The sequence below is a fragment of the Brienomyrus brachyistius genome, chromosome 6, assembly GCF_023856365.1.
Source record: "Brienomyrus brachyistius isolate T26 chromosome 6, BBRACH_0.4, whole genome shotgun sequence".
Taxonomy (NCBI): domain Eukaryota; kingdom Metazoa; phylum Chordata; class Actinopteri; order Osteoglossiformes; family Mormyridae; genus Brienomyrus; species Brienomyrus brachyistius.
Window position 1 is genome coordinate 15500122 of NC_064538.1, and position 23740 is coordinate 15523861.

At 47.3% G+C, this 23740-nt stretch overlaps 1 protein-coding gene across 2 annotated transcripts in view; it reads right to left on the minus strand.

Moving 5' to 3' along the window:
* lamb2 (laminin, beta 2 (laminin S)) overlaps positions 1 to 23192 on the minus strand; it is a 36740-nt gene extending 13548 nt beyond the window's left edge. Inside the window, exons 1-22 of one of the 2 annotated variants that reach the window (XM_049016377.1) lie at positions 23043 to 23192; positions 22722 to 22795; positions 14089 to 14258; positions 13082 to 13217; positions 11505 to 11578; positions 10551 to 10739; positions 10396 to 10459; positions 6319 to 6521; positions 6084 to 6204; positions 5735 to 5923; positions 5332 to 5511; positions 5115 to 5227; positions 4334 to 4413; positions 3853 to 3988; positions 3502 to 3660; positions 3263 to 3390; positions 2855 to 2975; positions 2571 to 2763; positions 1227 to 1370; positions 645 to 876; positions 387 to 550; positions 24 to 56 (exon numbers count right to left, since the gene is read on the minus strand). In XM_049016377.1, the coding sequence (XP_048872334.1) occupies positions 24 to 56; positions 387 to 550; positions 645 to 876; positions 1227 to 1370; positions 2571 to 2763; positions 2855 to 2975; positions 3263 to 3390; positions 3502 to 3660; positions 3853 to 3988; positions 4334 to 4413; positions 5115 to 5227; positions 5332 to 5511; positions 5735 to 5923; positions 6084 to 6204; positions 6319 to 6521; positions 10396 to 10459; positions 10551 to 10739; positions 11505 to 11578; positions 13082 to 13217; positions 14089 to 14258; positions 22722 to 22752 (2860 nt within the window). In that variant the 5' untranslated portion in view covers positions 22753 to 22795; positions 23043 to 23192. The remainder of the gene's footprint in view (positions 1 to 23; positions 57 to 386; positions 551 to 644; positions 877 to 1226; positions 1371 to 2570; positions 2764 to 2854; positions 2976 to 3262; positions 3391 to 3501; positions 3661 to 3852; positions 3989 to 4333; positions 4414 to 5114; positions 5228 to 5331; positions 5512 to 5734; positions 5924 to 6083; positions 6205 to 6318; positions 6522 to 10395; positions 10460 to 10550; positions 10740 to 11504; positions 11579 to 13081; positions 13218 to 14088; positions 14259 to 22721; positions 22796 to 23042) is intronic. The other variant, XM_049016378.1, reaches the window with a different exon arrangement.
* Positions 23193 to 23740: the final 548 nt, after the last annotated feature.

Genomic DNA, 23740 nt, shown 5'->3' on the forward strand with positions numbered 1-23740 from the left:
AAGTGAATCTCCCATTTACTCACGCTGGATGATCCCCTTGGAGCGTTTAACCATTCCTGAACCGAATGAGTGGTGGGAGAGGGAAACAAGAGGCGTTACTGACCCATAAATGAGCCTGTGAACACCTCCCACCTCCTTGAGGAACAGGAGCGGGCATTGGAGGGGGTCACATTGAGAGACGCAAACGTGGGAACAGTAACAGGCACAGACGGGGCACGATACAGGGAAAAGGTGAAGGGCACTGTTCTCTGGAGCCATCTGGCCCACGAGTATCTCCAACAGGTTACGTACTACTATGCCCTATATTCTGTTCCTGGATTTAAGACATAAAGGACAGAGCAGCACTTAAACTGCAGCCAGTAATCCGGTGATGGTGACGCACTCACCTGTGTAGCCCTGGTTACAGTTGCAGACCACTTGGTGGCTGCGGGTGTCCTGGTAGCAGGAGGCCGCAAAGTGGTGACCGCTGGTGGGGCTGTCAGGGCAGGGGCAGGGCCGGCATTGACTCCCCGACTCCAGCTCCGGTTTGCCATAGTAACCACTGGCGCACCTGCAAAGGATTACAAGGTTTTCTTAAGGTGACCCTTGGCTCTGTCCACGACTCCGCCCATCCAGCCCAGCCCTGCCCTCCCGTTCCGCCCCACCTTTCACACTTGTCCCCCGCTGTGTTCCCCCTGCAGTTTAAGCAGCGGCCGGTCCTCTCCTCGCATTCATCGGCGTGCCCATTGCAGCGGCACGGCTTGCAGTTGGGGAAGCCCCAGTGCCCATGCTGGCACCTGTCGCAGTGCAGCCCGAAGGCCCCAGGGTTGCAGGAGCATTGGCCCGTGTGCTGATGGCAGAAGGGGGTGCGCGAGCCCTCCATGCTGCAACTGCACACTGGCGGGAAGCAAGGGTGGTGGTGGTGGGGGGGTGTTATTGCAAAAAGGGGAGCAGGGATACAACATCTGTGCTGCTTCAGTGAGGAAGCTTTGCCTAACTAACAAGATAAATGGTGACTAGAACATAAAAAGTGTTAGAGCTCTACTACAGAGGAAGGACTAACTGAGTAAAGTAGATCGGTTTACTTAAGTACACACAGTTATTACAGCACGCACTATTATGCATAGAAAGATGACATACTTGCTCTATTATTACCTAATGCTGATTAACGTGCTCCCCCCCCCCCCCCCACCTCCCCCCAGAATTAATCATTCCTTCAGTCAATTCCATGGTAAAGGGTCACTTACGTGTACACCCCGCAGACCTGAAGCCGTAGGTCCCTGGGGCACATTGGTCGCAGCGCCGGCCAATCACATGCGGCTTACAGCTACACTGGCCTCCATGAGCGTTACACTCAGAGCTCATTGAACCCTGGGGGTCACACTGGCAGGCTGGAGTGGGTGAGGACAGGAAGAAAGGCTTAACTGCTACCCAGTTGCCCATCAGCAGCCTCAGTGTTCTTATGGGTTAAACAATAATTAAAACAGACACTTTGAAACTGTATTTTAAGATTTGGTAGAGTATGTGTGTAGATCAGGAGTGGGCAATTTTATCCACAATGGCCTAGTGTATATGCAGGTTTGTGGGATAACTACAGTGGCTGAGAAAGCCCAATGCAATTCAAAATAAAGAAACGCACGTCTGATAGAAAAATGCACTGCACTGTTCATAACGAACCTGCAAATACACTGCAAATTCATAGGTGATACACAATATTCAGAAAACACTTTCATCAAAATGACACCCCATGCGAACCACATTTTACAAATGCGCTGCACATTTACAGATGCGCTGCAAATACAGAAAACACCTATACACCATAGTTTACATTTTTTTCCATATGTTTTCATGTTTAAAAAGAACCTAAATGAACACTGTAATTGGACTACTTGATTACTATAAGTGAATTATTTAAACAGTATTTTAAGAATGATTTTTGTCTCAAGCTTTTTGATCCATATAAGCAGTCCTTTGATCCACTATAAGCGTGATCACTATAAGCTGTTTCCACTGTAAATTATCTGCATTGGCTCCAGTGAAAAGTATGCACAAAAAAGTGTCCTTTGGAAACACTTTCGTTGTATTGTGGCTATTTGCAGCATATTTCTGAAGCTGCGGTTGTTTTCTGTACATGCAGCATGCTTGTACGCATGTGCAACGCATTAGTAAAATGTGGTGTTTGCACATGCGTTATGAACTTGAATAATATCCTTTGTTGCATTGCAGTGCATTTTTCTATTAGATGTGCATTTTTTATTTTGAATTTCATTGGGCTTTCTCGTCTTTATTGTGAATTGCATTGGGCTTTCTTGGCCAATGTAGACAACTTTTAGGTCAACTGTTCAAACCCAGGTGTGAGGACTCTTCAGCCAATCAGTCCTCTAATTATCTAATTAGGAAGTTGCAGTGAAAACCCGCATACCCAACGGCCCTTTCTGGATAAGACTGGCCACCACTGGTGTAGATGGATGATTTTTGGAAAAGTGTTATCATTTCGCTGGTGTATATTAAAAATAGAAATTAGCAAATATATATTGCCTGGAATGCTCCTGTGATGACCCTAGCCTCCACAGCGGCCCATAGTTACTTACGCAGAGCTCCATCGTTGATGATGGCGGACATGCTGGCGAGCAGCTTGCTGCAGGTGTCGCTGAGCAGAGAGCGCATCACAGCCTTGCCTGTGTCGTGGCAGCGATGGAGCTCGAAGGTCTGCTTGCGGGCAATGGATGCGGGATCCCCAGCAATGAACATCTCCAGGGAGGAGTATCGAGGGAGCAGGGAGATCTGGATTGGGAGGGAGTGACATGCCCAATGCTGATGGAGAGAATAAAGGAGCAAAAGAGTGAGAGAGAACAAAAGCGTGTGTCGCACTTACAGAGTCAATCAGGATACTAGGGTTCGGGACAGTGCTCTGCCTGGAGAAGTACGGGAATTCCAGCCGCAGGGTGTAGCTCACTCCCCTTTCCAGGCAGACAGGCCTTGGCAGAACTACAAACCTGCAGACATAACAGCAATACATACCTGTAACATGACAGCAAGACAAACCAGTAAGAGTTGCATATGAAGTGGTTATAATAATGTGCACCAGTTTGTGAGTGACCTCATCCAGATGCTGCCATATGCATGTAGCAGGAGAGGTGGCTATAATAGCAGTCTGGGTGTTATGATGATGTCACATCAATCTGTAAGCCGGCAGCTTCTAACACTGTGAGACTGGACACAGCACAAGCTCAAGCTGGCTCATGTCATATAGGAACCGCTGGACAATGGGCCCAGTTCAGACCTGGAGACGATGGGCAGGGACACGGTCAGCAGGTCGTCTGCAGGGATGGTATTGCCACAGGGGCTGCTGGTGGGAATCGGGCCTGGCCTCACCACACTCACGTGAACCTCCTCCCAGTCATGTAGCATCTGGTGTGGGCAAGTAAGCAGTTAGGCTCATCGCTGATGGACTTGTGAGGAAGTCCATTCCCCGCCAGCTTGGAACTTAAAAGGGCCCACATACAAAGTCTTGGCACTCACCTGTGATTCATAGCGAATCAACACGTCATACTCTATCGAGTATGGGATGTTGCTGATGGAAAACTCCAGGGTGCTGCCTTTAGGAACACGGGCAAAACCAGTGCCGGTCCAAGTGGCTGTGCGACCAGGCTGCATTTCCCTTTCCACAACAGTGCATCCCTAGTGGGGCATACAGAACTTTGTATCCACATTCTGCAAATTACAGTGAGTAATTGTAGAATAACGAGACACGGAACTGTAAGTAAATGCAGTGAAAGAATCCTTGAGGCTCAAATTCAGGCCACTGTAATTGCCAAGACGATGAGAGCTGAGCATAAATGTAATGTTAGCGATGCCGCCTTGTGTGGTTACCTGGCCCAGTTTAGCCAGTTCTGCCTCATAGGTGTAGTGGTCCAGAGCCATGAAGTAAAAGCCAGGCTCCACCTGGTTACACTGGCGCCCAATCATGTGACTTCGACAACGGCATTGGCCAGTGTCCATGGAGCAGCTGGGGAGGAAGACAGCTGGGTCAACACAGGCACGGCCAAGAGGGCTCATGCATACTCACACACACACACACAGGCACACAAACAAGAGACACACACACCCATCTGCTGAGCTTACGGATTCACCCACAAAGGCAAATGCAAGCATCTGCACATTAACATGAAAACATTACTTAAATAGCACAAGCATTCGCATAGCATTCATATCAGATAACAGCAGTGCTTCTCCTGCAAATGTGATACGAATCATTGAATATGCGCCATTTTTCCATAATTACCAGACCAGCTTGCTAGATTTCTGGCAACACCTTGCATTTTGTATCTGTGATTCTATGATGAAAACTCACTGGTTGTCTGTTGCCCCGCCTACGTCACAGTCACACTCCCGACAGCCATTCGAATCGTGACTCAGCGCCCAGTGTTCCGGCTAGAGGAGGGGCAGAGAGAAGAAGGGACTGCGGTGAGCACTGGGAGGCCTAGGTGAGCATGCTTGAGCCCTCCATTGTAGTGTGTCTGACACCCTTCATATAGCTCCCACTGAATCGATGATGCAACACATTGCCTCACACAGTCAAAGTCATTACACAGTCTGTCTGCATTCATTCCTATTCATTCCAGCAATGCTACTGGGCTATGCTAACTAAGATGATAAGATTTATCACATAGCTTAAATTAAATATCACTGGGAAAATAATCTGTGAAGACCAAAGTATGCAGAAGCACAGTTCTTGCAACATTTCCTGAGGCCCAGAAAGCAATTAAAACTTGTGTAATGAACACCAGCAAGGAGTCTGTGGATCCCAGAACTAAATTTAGACAATGAGCTCCTCTCTGGTGCCCACATTCCAGGGTGCTATTCCTAGCCAAGACAGGAAGTGGAGGATCTGCAGGGGCACGACTTGCAAGAAGACCACCTGGTGCTTTGTGCCCATATAGGAAGTGAAATACTTACGAATACAGAAAGTAGGTTCTGTCTCAAATAGAAGGCTAAGGCTGCAGAAGAGGGTGGATGGAGGGAAGCAGGTGCTAAATTAACTGCTCCTTTGACCGAAATGATGTCGCCGGGCTCCCCCCATCTACATGCTCGATGTGATCTATCTGATATGCGGGTCACCCAGGCATGCATACCAGACACTGACTGCAAGTCCGACCCGTCACCAGGCGTTTGCAGAAGCAGTCTCCAGTGACTGGGTCGCACTGGGCGCCTTCCAACACTGAACCCATGGAGTCGCACCGGCATGCTGTGGGGGGGGGAGGGGGCAGCTGTTAGTGGGGTGCTGAGATGTGGTGACTGGTTCACACCCACACACACCCCCTCACCCCACGCCGTCACCCGGGGTCTCACGCTGGCAGCCTCGGGGGTCGTCCGCGCTGAGCCCAAAGTAGCCCGCCTTGCAGTGGTCGCAACGCCGACCCCGCACGTGCTCCTTGCAGCGACACTGGCCGGCCATCATGCCCAGGCTGGGCTCGTCGTGCCCGTCACAGACACCGCCGTTGAGGGAGCCATCGGGGTCGCAGTCACAGGCTAACCAAGGGGCAAAACACAGACTGGACCAGAGACATAGGGGCCCCAAGTAGACTCTCAAAAAGGGACATTCGAAAAAAGCACTTCACCCGAACAAACCCCGGAATAATAACAATCGATAAGCAATACAACAACTGTTACAAGGAGGTGGAAATGTGAAGACTCCATTGTGATAATCTATGTTCTCCACCCACTGTTCCCCAGACCTGGGGGGGCTACTCACGGACACACACTGCGGGGTCCCGGATGTCCCTGGCAGGGTCCTGGTAGTAGAAGGGCTTGCATATCTCGCAGTTACGCCCCATGGTGTTGTGTAGGCAGTTGTCACACACGCCGCCGCTCACATTCCCCGTGGCCAGGTACACAGCCATGTCGAAGTGGCACTTGTCTGAGTGCTGGTTGCAGTTGCATTCTGGGAATGACAAGACCAGTAAGCTGGGCCTGGTTTTCCAGAACTTCCATCCCAGTGATTTTGCTTGCAGTGCTAGGAATCCGTAAAAGTCGCATTCATGTTGATGTTGGTGACAGGTCAGCAGTGATACGAGGTGTAAAAATCGTTCTGTATGACGCACTCTGGCAAGCGTTGGTGCTTCTGCCCTCAGCTGGCCTCCAGGGGACGTTGTTGTAGAAGTCGTCACACCGCTCACAGTTCAGTCCATTAGTGTTGTGCTTGCAGACACACCTCCCATGCACCTGGGGGTGTAAGAAACAAAAGTACAGTGATTAAAAAGTTAAAAAAAAAAAGTGAAAAATTACTCTCTTAAACAAACTGCCTGCTACTGTGAAATGGGCCACATTTGTACTCACCATGCCCTCAATATCCCCCCTAATCCCCTCGATAGGGGCACACTCAGAGGCATGGCCGTAGCAGAAGCAGTTCCCACGCACCACCATCTCATACACGGCATAGTAGTACTTCTCCTTGATCTCCAAGCGCGAGTCCAGCAGGTTGTCCCCCAGCGTGTGCAGCTTTGTGAGGTTCACACGTAGGTTGGTGATCCTCAGCTGGTCTACAAGACACAGGCCGATGGGAAATTTAAAAAAAGGGTCGATGTAAAAGGGATGTCGACCCCTAAGAATAACACATCATTGTATTTCCGTACTGTAGGGCAACTGTTCATTAAGCTGACAGAAATAACTTTATCTTCTCAAGGTTTTCTAGTCTAAACGTTTGAGAGAGGAGACACCTTATACTATCAGGAAAAAAAAACAAGCAACGGTACAAATTGGTACCCTTTTTTCTGACAGTGTGGCCCTAAAGTCTTAGCATTTCATTCCTCATACTAGTACTCAGCACAATGACAATATGCTTCTAATCTAATCTACTCTACTCTTAGCAAACAGTCCAGGCAGAAAGCACAAAGAAGCCTACAGATGCTCCCATGACCTACAGCACACACAGCAAATAACCCCCCAGATTCTCTGACACCCCCAGAGAATCCACACGTAGTCGGACCCCCGGTCAAGGAATCAGAGACAGGAGGGCTGGAGTCCGAAACAGTGGCAGCTTAGGGAGATTAGATCCATGCCCAGACAGTGCTGTCGTTCACGCTCATTAAACACGGAGTAAATCTTCTTCTCACAGAAACAGCAACGGCATGTTTCCCATCCAGCTGTTCGGGTAACATGCCATGCAGGACGGGAGAGTCACGCAGCTCAGGGCTCCAGATTCTCGGACATGCCACGTTAAAGCGTGACGGTGTTTGCCAAGGTCTTCTGTTCATTGCGATTAGTTTTTTTAAAAAAAACTTAGCGTGACTTTTACTGCTCTGATTTTGAGTCTGTAGGAGAGTGACTGGGAGGCCAGTTCCTGTGTCTGAGATGACAGCACCGGCAGACCAAAGGCCTATCAGTCATCACAGACTTCGTTATCTGCTGGTATCCTCTTTTCACAGAGCCCCACTCTGTTCTCAAGACCTTGACTCTGACAGCTAACCTTTTCATACCAGGGAGGGCACTGAACTATTTCAGTCCATGGTAACAAAAAATAGATATGATGAAGCAAGCAGCAGCGGGAAAGTGCTTTTTAATTGATAAAATCTCTGACTGTCTTATTAAAGAGCAAAGCCACTTAACCTAACAATTATAATTGTCATTAGATGTGGTTTCAACTGGGCAGTCGTGTACATGTTACCTGTGGATATGTATGTAAGTGGGTTACATGAATCGTTATCAACACTCTGATGATTATGGTCTAAGGTTCACACCAAAAATAAACTGGGAACTTCTTACACTGGGATCTCCTTTTACAGCAGTTTAAAATAATGTGTGAGATCATGAACAAGTATAGAAACTGCATGAAATACATGAATTGTTATGACTGATTAATGATGAACAAACATGGGATCAGTATGTAACTAACACTTGTGGCGCTTTTCCAGTGCTATACAATAACTGACCTGTACCCGAGCCACACTGCAAAGAGAGACTAGTTACAGCAAAGTCACAGCTTGCTTCGGTTTCCCACTGCAGAAGGGTCATCTTGGTAAAGGCATGGCCAGGTTTGGAGAGCAAAAGGGACTTAAAACCAAAGAGATGCTTATTTACTGTTCACATGGTTTACTGCAAGATTTACTATGGACAGTTATTATTATTATTATTTTACTGTGTGCTCATTTCTGCTAGCACAGTTGTGAGAATAGCAGTGTTATGCAATATCAAAGGGTAAACGAATTAACACTCGCTTACATAAATTTACATTGGAAATCCAATCCGTTCAGCTGTTGTATAGTATGTTTTTTACGTAGGAGGTTGGAAATTCAAGAATGCATCAATACACTGCGATAAATGATTTACATATGCAATATGAATTACATACGGAATATACCATTTTTGCTTCAGATAATCCATGCATAGAACACCAGTATCCAATGAGATGGTGGTAACGCAACCAGCTCGGTTTGGTCAGGTACAGACTGGGCACAGGTACAGTACCATTAGAGATTGGGTATGGGTATAGCTCGGGTACAGATCGGGTACGAGTACAGCTCCGGTACAGATCAGGTACGGATACACTTCGGGTACAGGTACAGCTTAGGTACAACTCGGGTACAGATCAGGTACGGATACACTTTGGGTACAGGTACAGCTCGGGTACAGATCGGGTACGAGTACAGCTCGGGTACAGATCAGGTACGGATACACTTCAGGTACAGGTACAGCTTGGGTACAGCTTGGGTACAGATCGGGTACAGATACACTTTGGGTACAGGTACAGCTTGGGTACGCCTCGAGTACCGCTTGGGTGTGGCTCGGTTCTTCGTTAGAGGGGAAAAGCCATTAATTTCTGGTTAATTAATGCATTAAATAAGCGTGTACTACTCCATTATTTGTGCCCCCTCAAGTAAAATGTTACCATTTTTCCATCCATTCTGCAACCACGTATCAAGTACAAAATTGGGGGGGGGGGGGGGAGCTGGAGCCGATTCCATTCACCGCAGGACACAAGCCATGGAGAGCCTGCAGGCAGAGTGCAGTTAGGACTTCAGGCAGCACTCCTGGATGCGTGAGCTCACTGTGCCTGCCTTCCTTTTTATCTTTATCTATATACTTTCTTTATATTTATGCATATATTTAAATGAAGCACTGGCTTCTTCTAGTCATACAGTTAATGATGTGTGTTTTATAAGTTTACTCTAGAGACTGCATTTAATGGCTCATTAATGTCTGGTAAATTCTCCAACAGAAGCTACAGTATCACTCCATTACTGCCTCACCCCCTCCTCTCCGCACTGTGCTGGCAGCCGTGGGAGATTTAAGATCTGCAGTCACACCAACAGACTTGCCATCACCACCCCCACCCGAAGGATGGCGTAGTCATCCACAAGTCAGTGCAATGTTTGCCCCCCATTGATGCTGACGATTTTGCGTGAAACAGAGACAAATTTTTAGAGTAGGGTCACTTTGGCCCCCTTTCGAAGGGGGACGCAATCATGACAGTTGGGAAAGAAAGCTTCACAGATTTCTTTCTGGGAGAAAAGAAAAGCAAGTGCGGCCAAATCAAAGCGTGTTTGTGTAGGAGAGAAGCTGCTGCTTCCCCCCAGCCTGCCAGCCCGCGTGAAAAAAGGCCTGCGGGGGCCAGTGACCTCCCTGTGCGAACATCACTGGCAACAGCCCAGTGCCTTTGGGAGGAAGGAAAATATGAGAGAGTCCTACAAAATGGTCCGGGTTTATCTCTTAACCACCTACTGCAGTTTGAGACCTTTGATATACACCCACATTCGCTTCACATTTTAAATGCATATAAATTCACTACAGGCAATTTGGAAATGCTAATTAGTCTGGCTACACACCTCTTACAGGACAGAGGGAGGAAATGAAGAGAGAAACAGAAAATTATACACACACACACACACACACACACACACACACACACACATTCAAATTCCCACTCCTGGAGGGGTGAGGTAACAATGCTGCTTATTGAGTCACTGTGGCCACCGCAGCCTGCATATGTACTTTCAGATACTGTAGGCTTGTATCTCCTACAGAAAAGACTCCAGTAGAAATGAATAAATTGGCAATATATCATAAATTTAACTCTTTCCAGTTTTTTAGATGCGAGCAAAAAGCGCAAACATGAGAGGTTGTAAAAAATTGCAAATATATAGTTTATTTTTGGAAATTAACCAAACCCTCCACAAATCCCCCAGCATTCTACAGGCCGTTGGTATACTGAACATGGTTTAGTATGGTACTGGTCTGTGCACTGGGGGGTGGGAACACCCCTACCCACCCCTGCCCTAAGATAAGTTCCTGATCCCACAGGTTAAGCCAATGGAAGCTGGATGAATGGACATATAGATAAATTCATAGGCTGGTGTTTGAGGAGTCACATATCAGAATTTCAGGGCTGACGATACCAGGAGGGCAAAGGTCACTCACTCTGAATTCTGGGGCTGTATGGGTCCTGTATGTGGATGGCTGGGTCCAGGACCCTGTAGATCACCTGGGGGAGGGGGAGTAGTTTCGTGATTAGGAGGGCAGAAATGTAACAGGAGCACGTGAACAGACTGGCTCCCCCACAAGTTTGTTCTCACCTCTCCCTCTGTGGATGGCTCGATGTCAGAGTAGCGGGACTCACAGATTACGTCATCCACATGGCGCAGGGGCCCCTGGGAGACCCCAGGGAAGATGGAGGCACAGTCATAGGCGAAGTAGCGGTACACCTGCCACGTGCGGCCAAAGTCGGAGGAACGCTCGATCAGCATGGCGGCCGGCCGGAAAGTCTGAGGAGGGGAATGGAAGGCATCGTAAAGGGAGCTTTCTAAACACTCTGTGATGGCCAGGTCCTCACAGAATGGCCTGGAACATAGAGTGCTTTCCACCGCACCTGGTACCACATTTTTGGTACCTGGAAAATACCAGAAGTACAGTATTTCAGTTGTTGATTTTCCACTGGCATACAAACTGGTACCAGTTTGCAGAGATGATGCACACCCCTCCCTGTTACCTGATGGTACACCCTGAGACCTCAAAGAGAGGGGTAATGCACACCCCTCCCTGTTACCTGATGGAACATCCTGAGACCTCAAAGAGAGAGGTAATGCACACCCCTCCCTATTACCTGATGGTACACCCTGAGACCTCAAAGAGAGGGGTAATGCACACCCCTCCCTGTTACCTGATGGTACACCCTGAGACCTCAAAGAGAGAGGTAATGCACAGCCATCACTAAAGCATGCAAGCACTATAGCGAGTGCTGGGAGTCATTTTGCTTCGCATTTTATGATCACTATATCATTTTACTGCAGTCACAATTGAGAAATCAGGGTCAGCCAGTACCTGGAGTTTAAGGGCTGCGCTCAAGGGCCCCTCTGATCACAAAGACAGGGTCCTAACTCACAGAGTCACAACCACCCCACACAAAGTATACAAATCCGGTAAACTGTGGATGGTTTAAGGTTTTTCTTCATACTCCCTGCTGCAGCAGTCCGTCAGCATCTCAGCTGTGATGTATATGTGACCCACACTCACTCCTTCGTAAGACCCACCTTGAAGGTCATGATGAGATGTGTGAAGTGGAACTCAGCCTCCAGATCCAGCTGCATGTGAACCTCTGACTTGCCTGAGGAGCATGGAGACAGAATAGTAAAACAATAAAACCTTCAAAGTAAGCATTTTTTCCAATATGCTTTATAAAAGCAATTAATTGAACAGACCAACATGTACATTTTCCCTTCTTTTCAGTAATAATGTATTTTGCTCAGTTAATGGTTTTGGCCACTGAACTGATACCTTGTCATACCTACTGCTGGTAGCTACAATGGTTTAAAGCCGTATACCGTTATCTTAAGTGCAGAAACTCTTGTGAATAACTCAGCCTGAGGCCAGACACCCACCGACCCTTTGAAAGCAACACGCAGAAGCCTTTCAGTCCTCCCTCAACCAATCCCTCCCCCCCATTTGTGCGTCAGTTCTTATAATCCCAGAGAGAGCCGGGACACGTCAAGGACAAATTATAAACAAGGGAAGCAGGGCTGATGGGAAACGCAGTCCACCTATCGCGGCAGAGTCGCCTTACATTGAAGGCCTTTTCTTTGCATAGCAGCTTTTTTCATAACCCCCCCGGCGAGCTCACAGGAGCTGAGAGGCAGAGGGGGGGTTCATTTGGGATAGGACACTCCTCCTACTCTGAGTGTGCTTTCAGCTCCCTAGGATTTGCCCACAAGAGAAAGAAAAGAACTTCTTCTGTCGGAGATGAGTCACGTGAGTGGGGGGTGGGAGGCCGCTGACAGAGCCGTCCACCTCCAGTTCTCAGGAGCTGTCTTCCTGATGTCGGTAAGAAATGAAAAAGGGAAGAGACACTCGTTCTCTGGCTGAAATGGAGGGAAATGGGCGGTGAACTGTGCTTAACCTGTGATTCATCAATAGAGAGCTAAACAGGAAGGAAAGGCAAGGCAGGGTTAGGGACACCAGGGCCTGGGATTCAGATTTAGAGGGAAGCAAAGCACCGCCTGAAACACGCTGGGTCTGCTGACCATTGTGTTGGAGGGAGGGAGAGCCTGACCGGGGCACAGCAGGACTAACGCCCAGGCGAGGAGACCGTGCCATTGGGCACCCTCCCTCTGCACTGCAGCTTCGAGTGGCATCATTAGTTGCCAGGCAGCGCCAAAGCTGAACGGAAGAGCAGGAAGCTCCTCACCCTTGACCTGAACTGGCCTGGGGGGGGCACCATCCCCAGAAGACCAAGATCATGGTCAATGGTTGCTTTATTTCACTGATGCATATTTTTTTCCTTGCAGGAAACTCTATGGAAATTTGTTTAAAAATATCGTTCGTTTTTCCTGTTAACTTGCTATATGTGCAGCAGTACTAAGTGGAGGCCATTGAGCTACAGAGAAGTCCAGGCTGACACTGGATTTATTGGCCCTCTCGCTCTCCTTAGTCACTCTCTGTTCCTTCCTGTTCCTGTCTTCCAGCGCCCTCAGCTGAACTGCAATTACTTACCCCATGAGTGATATTCGGATCTTCTGGATTTCCAACAGTGGCAGATCTCCATCATCAAATCTCCTCTGTGTTACACGGCTTGCTCGTGAGAGTTTTCCGGAGTGCAATTGGCGTGCCTCACCGTTCTCCGACTGCCACCAGGATTTCTTCCGATGAGGCTGGAAGGTGGTGATGACGTTTTCAATACGGTGGCTGTTGGTGTTGTAGACGGCATCGTACGGCCGGCGTGAGTCACACTGGAAACACTTTTTCTCGTCCTGTCAAGTAGGAAAGCAGCAAAGTAGATCACTTTCCATGTTCCGCTTGGGATTTGAAAGCTGGTGCCTTTCACCGTACAACAAAAAAAAACTTTTTTTTTCCCCAAATATAAAGTTTCACATACGTTCTGTGATTTTAAGAATGGTTTTCCCAGCACATTGAGGTTAGTGTTATGAAAAGACCCAGGGCTGAATATCATGTGACTTGTATCAGTTTATTAACATTACACAGGCTCTCACTTGAATAAAGTAGAACATCCAACTTATAAAGCAAATGTAGCTCAGCAGTCCACACTGCAGTCATATACCCCCAGAACTGCAGCCTCACATTCCACAGTCCAAAAACACATAGTCAGGTGACTCTGCCTAAAGTCCTCTTAGCGTGTCTGTCCATGTGCACTGGGCCATAGACTGGCATCTCATCCAGGGTGTCTCCTGCTTCATGCTCTGTACTTCCTAAGATGGGATCCAGCTTCACTGTCCTCCAGGACCGAATGCACAGTAACGAAGGATGGGTGAATATTTCTCAGGGAAGCTGAGCGGAGTCTGTTTGTGTAAGGCTGTAATTACATGAAACCAACTGGGACTTTTAAAAATATATTGACGGAAATTAATGTCAATGCTAATGCGGTTTCATGCTCCCCGGTCGCCCAGAGGAGGATGGGGTCCCCTTCCGAGTCTAGGTTCCTCTCAAAGTTTCTTCCTGCTAGAGGGAATTTTTCCTTGCCACTGTCGCCTCAGCCTTGCTTGGTGGGGGTTCAGGCTGGTTATATGTAAAGTGCTTTGTGACGGTGACTGTTGTTAAAAGCGCTATATAAATTAAATAAATGGATAAATAAATAAGGCTGCACCTCACCTGACACAGGCTTACCTGCAAGTGGCTGACGATGCAGTAAGGCTCCTTCTTGCGCAGCCCACAGGTGGATGAGGCCTTCAGACTCTTCTCTCTGCCAACCAGTAAGTCTCCAGTGGCTGGGTAACAGCTACCATGCATGCAGCCGTGGGGCTGGTCGGGCTCCTGGGCCGCGGAGCCAGCCAGGACTGCGAAGAGATGGAGGGTAGGGACAGATCTAAGGGGCGGCCAGGGGTGGCCATGGCCACCCCAAATAAATATGTGGCCCCCCCTGTCATCACCCCACATCAAAAGGAAATATGCATTATTTTATTTTCTAAAAGAAGCCATAGACACAGTGCGACCACCCCTAGCTCCTGATGGCCACTCCAATAAAAAAAGGTTTGAGCATCTGTGTGGCTAAATAAACCTCCGTGACTTGTAAGGCAGGTCAGCCCTTCCAGCCATCCTCCTTAAATTAGATGCAGGGGTCTGGCTGGCTACCCAATGTGGCGTGGGGGACGGGGGACGATCAGGCTGGTGAACACTTACGAGAGCGGGTAGCTTCCCAGTGAAGCTCTCACTCTTAATAAGCTTACAGCTTGATTTCCTGCAGAGATGCTGACTGAGAGCGCGGAGATGCTGTCGTGGGGAATACACCCCAGTGTTGACAGGTTCTTGGTACACTGTGCCCCTGGCAGCCTCAGATCCGTACTCACAGACTCACACTATTTATGGACCTCTCGATACCTGAAGTAAACATTGATGTTAATGACAATCTTAACAGTTCTTCATTTGTACTTAAGTGTTGCCTCTGAACCTTAAGGATGTCCATAGCCAGAACACCGAGAATGGCTACAAGTCAACAGACTGCTGTGAGCCCTTGGCACATCCTCCTAGGCCCCAGAATCCCAAAGAGCGATGATACGGTCCAGGTTTTTGCTCCCACCAAGCTCCTAGCTCACCTGAACCAAACAATCAACCAAGAAAGAACAAATACCTGGTACAGGTGTGCTGGGAGCTGGGAGGGAGCAAAAACATGGACTGTCTGGCTGGGAGCTGGGAGGTAGCGAAAATGTGGACTGTCCAGGGGTCCCTGAGGACTGGGCTGAGAAACACTGTCATAATAAAAGATGCGTATGTGCAGGATCTTTCCACCACCTGCTAGCACCCCGTGACCCTTCCCCTCACGCTGGTCAGACAACTACACCCCCTCCCAGCTGTCTGTTGTCAAAGATAGAGGGTCACTGGCTGTGAGTCATGTGATTAACAATTGTAAAGAAAAAAATGATAAACATGATAAATGTTTCCTAATAATAGGCTGTTGATGAGTCACATACAGTAGAGATATAAACCTGCTCTGGGATTCAAAAATCCGGTATTTAATCCCTGCGGTACAAATCAACTCAAAGTCCTGTATGTGATGCATTAACGTTGTGTCCAGCATTCAGGTAGAGTAAGCGAGGGTTTTTCCAGGTTGTTAGCTACCCTGTTTACACTAACATGCTGGCAGTGTGCATAGTCACAGGTAAAAAATTAGTTTCTTCCCAAAAAATAACAGACATGTGGTGCCAGTACGTCATTACGCGAGTGTCAGTGAAATGTTATCACTGCCCTTTTCCTGTCACCAGAAAAAAACTCCCTTGGTGATTCACACGTGGAGAAGGCCCCTGTAATTATGGCACAATCACAGTGTGTGCCAATTACTGCTAATCACCAGCGCTGTGCCACTGGCCAAACTGGGGAGGGGGGGGGAACCGAAATCTGAGGCAAAGATGAAAGTAAATGAGTAGAGATGTTTTTACAGCTGTCATGTAGAAATCTTTCATGGGCTAGGAAAGAGAGAGGGAGGCAGCAGAGCCACTCTGACTCAGAGAGGGGGAAGATGGGTGGGGTGGGGGGGCTCTCTGTACACACAGGCTTTGTTGGGACAGTAAGGAAACTCACTCAGGCACAACATGATATCTATTTTGGTCGCAGAAGCACATTAAAAGAGGACTGATCCTGCACTGTAATTTGGGCTCCTCTCGTCCCGCGTCTCCGGTAAGCTGACTGACACTCGATACGGCGGCACCTGAGGCTGCAGGTGTCGGTGTCATGCTTCACCTCGACACCAAAGCGGCTCCGCACCCTCCAGCCCCCCCACAACCTACGCTTTGAGTATAACGATCCTGCTCTGCCTGCTTTGTCCTGACCCCCCCCCGTCTTAATGAGTGCCGCAGGGACTAACCTCACACCCATCACCGCTGATTTTTCCTGCTAACTTGACTTCCGATTGCTAGCCTTCCCCATAATGCAATGTTTACAAACATGACAGGCCCAACTTCCCGAAAAGCCAGCAGATCACACTGCTGCAGGGAGGCGGATGAATCCCTGAGGGACAGAACCTCCCCCCCAAACCCATATCAGGCTTCTGTAGGTCACCTTCCCTCACCATAAATGGACAAATGGAGAGGAATGCAGCTGACAGCTGAAAAGCGGAATACCTCAGCGTTAACAAAGGCCCACTGTCGGTCGGGCCTCCCCATGCAGAGCATCCTCCGAGGGCTTCGCCTAATCCCTGCTCAGCACTCCAGTTGTTTGTTAAATGACCTCTGAAGTTCTAACCTTACACACAATCGTCTCATAACAGCTAAGCTGCAAGCACTCAAAACAAATGCCACAATTAGGGACACACCCTGTGCTGCTGCTGGGAATCCCCAACTGCTACAGCTCTTGATGCAAACATAAAAAGTAAAACATAAGGCTGATGTGGAATTTTACTTTAATGTTTATACTCTTGACTCTAAATTGAGATAGATCCATCCATCCATCCATTTTCTAAACCGCTTATCCTACTGGGTCGCGGGGGGCCTGGAGCCTATCCCGGAAGCAATGGGCACGAGGCAGTGAGATACATTATGTAGAAATTAATTTATATTTTGGAAACAGGGTGTTTCACATTCATACCAAGCTACTCGCTGTCATGCAATGGGTAACAAAAACAAAGGTGATGCGTGCGGTTGGAACACTTCCCAGCATCCTTGGGTGTCCGTGGGCCGAACAGTCTGGCTAATCTCCTTGCCGGTTCAGGAGCCCAGGCCAAAGGACTGCACTGAGAGCAGGCTTTGTGGAGCGGGGGGGGTAACCCTGTGGTATGCATGCTCATTAGCCATTGCCGGTGGAGAATAATAATGCCCCCCCCCCCGGTCGACTTTATTAGCCGTTTTTCTACAGCGAATATGCAAGATAGACGGCTAATATCACACTTGTTGTCACATTCTGTTTACGGCCAAAACCACTGGCAACTAGGAGGCTTACAGGCTAATTGCAAGGACACAATGGGCTATCAGATACATCCCAAATGGCATAATGTAGTGGAAAAAGAACAAATAATAATGTCTAGGAAGCTGCTTTCAAAGACCTTCGATGGTGTCCATTCATCAGTGAAGGATTACTATAATTAAACCATACGATTCAGAAATATTCTGTCATATTACATATTCAACCAAGCTGCAGATGAAGATATAGCTTAATCATGCACATGAATAGTTTCAAGGTTAGTGGGAATGATGCTAAGCTTGTGGATAAGGTCAAACGGAGTTTACAAAACACATTGTAGACTCACATTCAAGACGACGGCAGCGAAATTCTCGCGCTCTGCTCAGAAAGCTTTGTTTTGTCTGTGCTGGTACATGTTTGTGGACGAACTTGTTTGTTATGAGTAGAAGTAATGAATATATACAACAGGCGCTAAGGAGAGAAGCAGTGCCGTTTCACTGCACCCCCCCTGCACCCCCCTCCCCCCCCCCCTCTCTCATATGGCACCGCTCTCCCTGACGGCTATGAACCCAGTGTAACCTTTCACTGTCCCTCTCCCTACTGGGATTTGTGGTTCCTCAGGGAGCAGCTCTGGACTGCTGGGGGTCAGAACCCAGAACTCTGGGTCTCTGTTAAGAAAGGGGTTAAACACATCCAGCTTCCAACCACGTCTCCAGGTCAGGGTTGCACTGGTGGGAGGGGGGGGGGGGGGCGGGGTTTATCCTCTAGAAAGGCATGCTTAGCAGATGGCAATAACTCACAATTTTTTTCCCATTCTTCTCAGATCCTGGATATTCTCTGCTATTGCAGTCAGGGTGAGGTGACACCAAAACCAGTAATAGTAAATTACCACAGTATCTGTAATACCCTCTAACATCTGGTGACTGCTACACCTCTACCACTGACCAGCGAAATATCTCAGCAGCACAGTCAGCTTATGCTTTATGGTCCATAATTCCTCTGTGTATCACCTCATTCCTTAATACACAGTTACTAACAGAATGTACTCCGGTGACCCTTTTACTAAAAACAGCATCTTCTATATCCATCCATCCATTCATCCATCTATCCATTTTCTATACCTGCATGTCCTATGCAGGGTTGGGGGGGGGTCTGGAGCCCATCCTGGAAACTATGGGTGCAGAGAATAACCCAGGATGGGGCGGGAACCCAGCATAAGATATTTTGTATATCTTTGGATATATTCAGTTGAACTGGAGAAAGGTACATTTAGCAACATATTTACACAAAGTTCCCCTGGGGGGGGTAAAGTTGGTGCCCTCTGGTGTCACCCTGCCCTCCTGATACCCACTTAAGGACACAGAGGCATGAGTGAGGGGGTGAGTGGCTGTATACTAAATCTATCTCTAAGCATTGACAGGGGCTATGAATTCAGCTGGTTAACAACAAACACAGGGAATACAAGAGGGATGGATGTCATCTACAGCCACAAGTAAGAGAGAGGATAATGTTAGCTAGAAACACAAAATCCATCCACCCCCCAAATGCTTATCCTAGAGCAGTGATTCCCAACCGGGGGTACGCGTACCCCTAGTGGTACGCGAGCACATTACAGGGGGTACGTGGAAAAAAAATTTATATTTAATTTCCCTGATGATGGGTAAATATTATCAGCCATTCCATTAGCTGTGCCCTGGTATAGAAAGAAAATCTATCTGGGATGTGTTGCTTAATGAATTAAATGTTCAAGTTATGGAGATTTAATAAAATGTTTTAAATTTGATAATCAGTTGTACGTTCTACTTTTATTGAATCATCAACACATTTGACAAAGGGGGTACTTGTGGTATGAGAAAATCTCTCAGGGGGTACACAATTCAAAAAAGGTTGGGAAACACTGTCCTAGAGTATCCTAGACGGGGCTGAGGTACACTCTGGAGATCCCAGGGTTCATTGCATAACTCACACTTTCTCTGGGCAATTTAGTGACTAATCGACTGATTTGTCTTTTGGGCTAAGGAAGGATGCCGGAGTACACTGGGGCAGCTCATGCGCATCACAGGGAGAACCTGCAAACTCTGCACCACAGCGAACGGTGGGCATCACAACCCCGTCCCCAGAGGTGTGAGGCAGCCGTGTCGCCCATAATCACCTCTAACATGTCCATTACGGCGGACATGTGCTGCTCCACTTCCTGGAACATGCTCCCTCATCTCAAATGGGGTGCTAACCAGGCATTGCGGTGGCATGCACATCTGCCGCCGACATTCCTGTTCCTGACCCACAAAGCATGGCTGCCAGGAGTTCTGGAAGGCAGAAATCCCATACGCATTCTCCATCCCACCAGAGTCCCGAGAACATGGAAGCTCCGGGCCACGGGGAGGGGGGGTGGGGGGGGGTAGACAGCTGCATCGCATGGCGCCAGCTGGTTTTACCAAGGGACTCTGCTTGCTGGGGGGGGGGGTGGGAAAACAGAAAATGGGAGGATCTTCGGGGCACCAGCTCAATAGAGGAGAGAGGAGCTGACACATCAAGTCAGATAAATGAATAATCTTCAAATAATTTTAATGACACGAAATTCATTTCTAACAGGCCTGCACTGTGTCTGTGTGCCACATGTAAAATCCATCCATCCATCCATTTTCCAAACCGCTTATCCTATTGGGTCGCGGGGGGTCCGGAGCCCATCGCAGGGCACACTCACACACCATTCACTCACACATGCACACCTATGGGCAATTCAGCAACTCCAATTAGCCTCAGCATGTTTTTTGGACTGTGGGGGGAAACCGGAGTACCCGGAGGAAACCCCACGACGACACGGAGAGAACATGCAAACTCCGCACACATGTGACCCAGGCGGAGACTCGAACCCGGGTCCCAGAGGTGTGAGGCAACAGTGCTAACCACTGCACCACCATGCCGCCCCCACATGTAAAATCAAACATACATATTCAATGTCAACCCAGTACTTTAAACTAGTAAAACAAAAGCTGTCATGTGACCTGTCCTACACCAAAATAACCATCACCTGAGAGACAGTATAAAAACAGAAGATTCATGGGTAGGATTCTGAAGTCGTTTTTTTAGGATGTTAAACATATGCAGTGCCAGTCTGCCCAGAAAGGAAGCCCTCTTTGCTATAACTTCCTTCACATTCAGTGTGAAATGCCCAACTTTGAGGCAAACATCACTCACCCTTCATCCCACATAAACAAACCAGTTCCTTTCCCGAATCCTCTCCCTGCCCCCCTCATCAGATGTTCACCTATCGTTGCCTTCACCAATCATTGTTCTGGAGGAGTTCCATAGCCCTCCACACATCTCGAATGTGTAAAAACAAAAACATCAGGAGCCCACTGACTTCCACCCGTCCTGAGAGACGGCGAGCTTAGGGGCAACCAAAACCTGCTTTTTGATAAAAGTTTTGGCAAATGCCGATTTATAAGCATATAAAGGAGAGAGAGGAAAAAAAAAACAACTGGAGCGATAAAGCTGCCTTTCATGCGTGGCTCTGTAGCCATTCCTGTTACTTAGCCATTATTTAGATGGAAATTTATGTAAAGTAAATTCTCTTCCCTGTTATTTTCTCTTCCCTGAATTAACGAAAGCAAAAAAAAAAATAGATTCATTATGGACCGCATAAATATTTGGTAACACGAAGGCATGCATCCTTGTAGCTGACCACCTCGGCACAGCAGGCAAAGACAAACTACGACAGGTCCAGTTACAGGAGCTCAAGCCGGCGAGAGAGTTCTGTTTGAAGACCAGGGCCTGTGTCATGCAGCACGATTTGCCGGTTAGCTAGATCTAGCTAGGTCTAAATATGACTAAGCAAGAAATCCTGCTTCCTGATACGGGCTGTGGGTTCTCTACGCAGATCAGAAAGCAGCAGATTGCACAGGGTTTAAAGTCACTTCAGTCATTTGTTTGAATGTTCAGAAACAGCATCGGTGGTCCGGCTCTCAGCCGCTCCTGGGTCGAAGGATCCCGAATTATCCACCGCGTAACAACAGCTTCAGACAGAACAGGCTCAGCTTCAGTGGGACAGAAATAAACTGAAATGGGGGTATAAAAAAAGAGCCGGTGTCAGCACACAAGCAGGATTCAGAGAACGCTATATATGGCCTTCACTCGTTCCATCACCTCCCTGAAGGAGGACAAATCCGCCGCCTCTCAGGCCAGACTTTTTAATAATAAAAAAAAACACCTCAGAACAGTACTGAGAGGTCCAGTGTGGTTAAAGGTCCACAGAAATCACGCTTCCATAGTATGAAACCTCTACATTGGGGCAGGGGGGCTCGAACATTACCCCCATATAGCTCACAGTCACGCTGCTGCGCTTCATGAAGCAAGCTTGAGTCGTAGACTTATAGCAAGACAGCAGATAAATGCAGAAGGGGAAAATTACCGAACTGTAGTCATCGAAGCCTGACGTAACTTCTTTTGTGAATTGCGTATTAACTCTTACAGGAGTAATATGTCACGTGCGCAAAACCTCCTTACAATACATGTAGGTTGTTTGAAAAGTAAGAGGCAATTAGCTACATTTTCACATCTGTGTAGTCCGTGAAATCCCGCTCACTCACCATCACTTCACGGCCAGAGTGCTAAACTGGGAAGCCCCAGGAGGCTACAGGTCTCCGGGCAAAGCTGCTATTCATGTTGCAGAAAGGCTCGCTTTTAGAAGAGCGATAAACAGAAAGCTGTGCATGGATAAGGACAAGGTGGCACCCTTCCAAGCCCACCTTGTGTGACACAGAATCGGCCCGCCCCAGTGTCTAGTATTACCGTCTTCATATTTTCAGAATGCAGCAGAATGCTTCGAGGACAGAGATGTGAAAAGCCGCGGCGACTTGCGTATTTAAATATATCAAACATAAATGCATCCGCTATACCTGAAGTATCGCCATGAAACGTATTAAATCAATTAAAAAGAGCCACAAAATTTAAAATATACATTCGTACAAAATGATTTTGTACGATAACGTATCCATTATAATAATAACATTTTTTTTTTGGCAAGGTATGATTTAAAAAAAAATATGTTGAAACTTAACTTCTAAGAATTTAACGCTTTTCCCATCTAAAAGATTAAAACAGGCACTCATAAGGCGCAGTTACTGTACGCCACTTTTTTATTTACAGGAAAACCAGACGCACTCAAATAAACAATGTAACTTTCAATTAAAAGATATAGAACAATCCTACTTTCCTCAAACGCCAGGTAGATGCATCTCCGAAAACAAGTATTAAAAATCTCTGTAAAGTGCCAGAAATGAAAAGTATTATTGTGGAATTATTTATACACACACACCTGCACAAGAAAAAAAAATCTTTTCTCGAAGATCTGAGTGACATCCGACAGTTCACAGACACGCTCATCAGTTCCCCGTAAATGCGTTACTTACCAAGCGCCAGTGTTACGAGCAGCCGGTGCATGTCCCAAAGTTCATCAGCTCTTTCACTCCTGTTTAACCTGCAACTCCACATCAATAGACCGTATGAACTATATAGGACCCGAGTATCCTAAAACACTCAACAATCAGATATAACCTTCGCCTAGCTGATTTACTCTCCATTTTTACTTCAAAACATAACAACGGCTTAAATATCGATGTTTAAACTGCGAACACGGAGTTTAATAATGTTTCGAAGTAGGTATAAAACATTTAATTTCAATGTATGTTATGATAAAAACGTATATAGTTTTGGGAAAGACTTGCCTGTACTGCTGGGTGCTCCTGTTCTTCTTTATAACTTATCTCCCGTGCCCTACGAAACTAATACTTTCATTTGAAACGGTACGATTAGAGATCACTGTGCTATTTGAAGCAGATCGGACTCTGAGAAGATGTTCGACTACAGAGTGCTGTACTTGCAACATGGAAACTGCGCAGCGGAGCCCGCTGTGTGGAGGACCGAACCTCCTGCGGACAGATGATTCCAGCATAGAAGGATAACTGTACGGATAGGGAACTACAAAAAGCACACGTTGGTTTAACAGAAAATAAATAATGTTAAGCTTGTCTTTCGCTCTCTAGAAGTGTAACTCAAATCTGTAAGTAAAAGTTTCATACAGACTAGTACAAATGTAAATATTTTGCCTATGTATATAACACCAAAAGTGAAACGTAAATTGGAAGAAATAATTAACTTTTTTATTTCAACTCATAGAAAGCAGTCTTACACCTGAAAAATATGATTTTCGCATTCTTGGTTGTTTTGTTTTTAAATGATAAAAATTCCGTAACAGGTTTTTGAGATTACTCGGTGGAACGCGCGTTTGTGAGCAGGAATGCGCACTCTCAAATTCAAAAGGGATCCTTTGATTGCTTCGGTAAAAGCAGTACCCCCACACTCGCACACACGCCTACAGCAACAGGTGAAGTTGAACAGATCAGCAGATTGAGAAGTATTACTTAGTTAA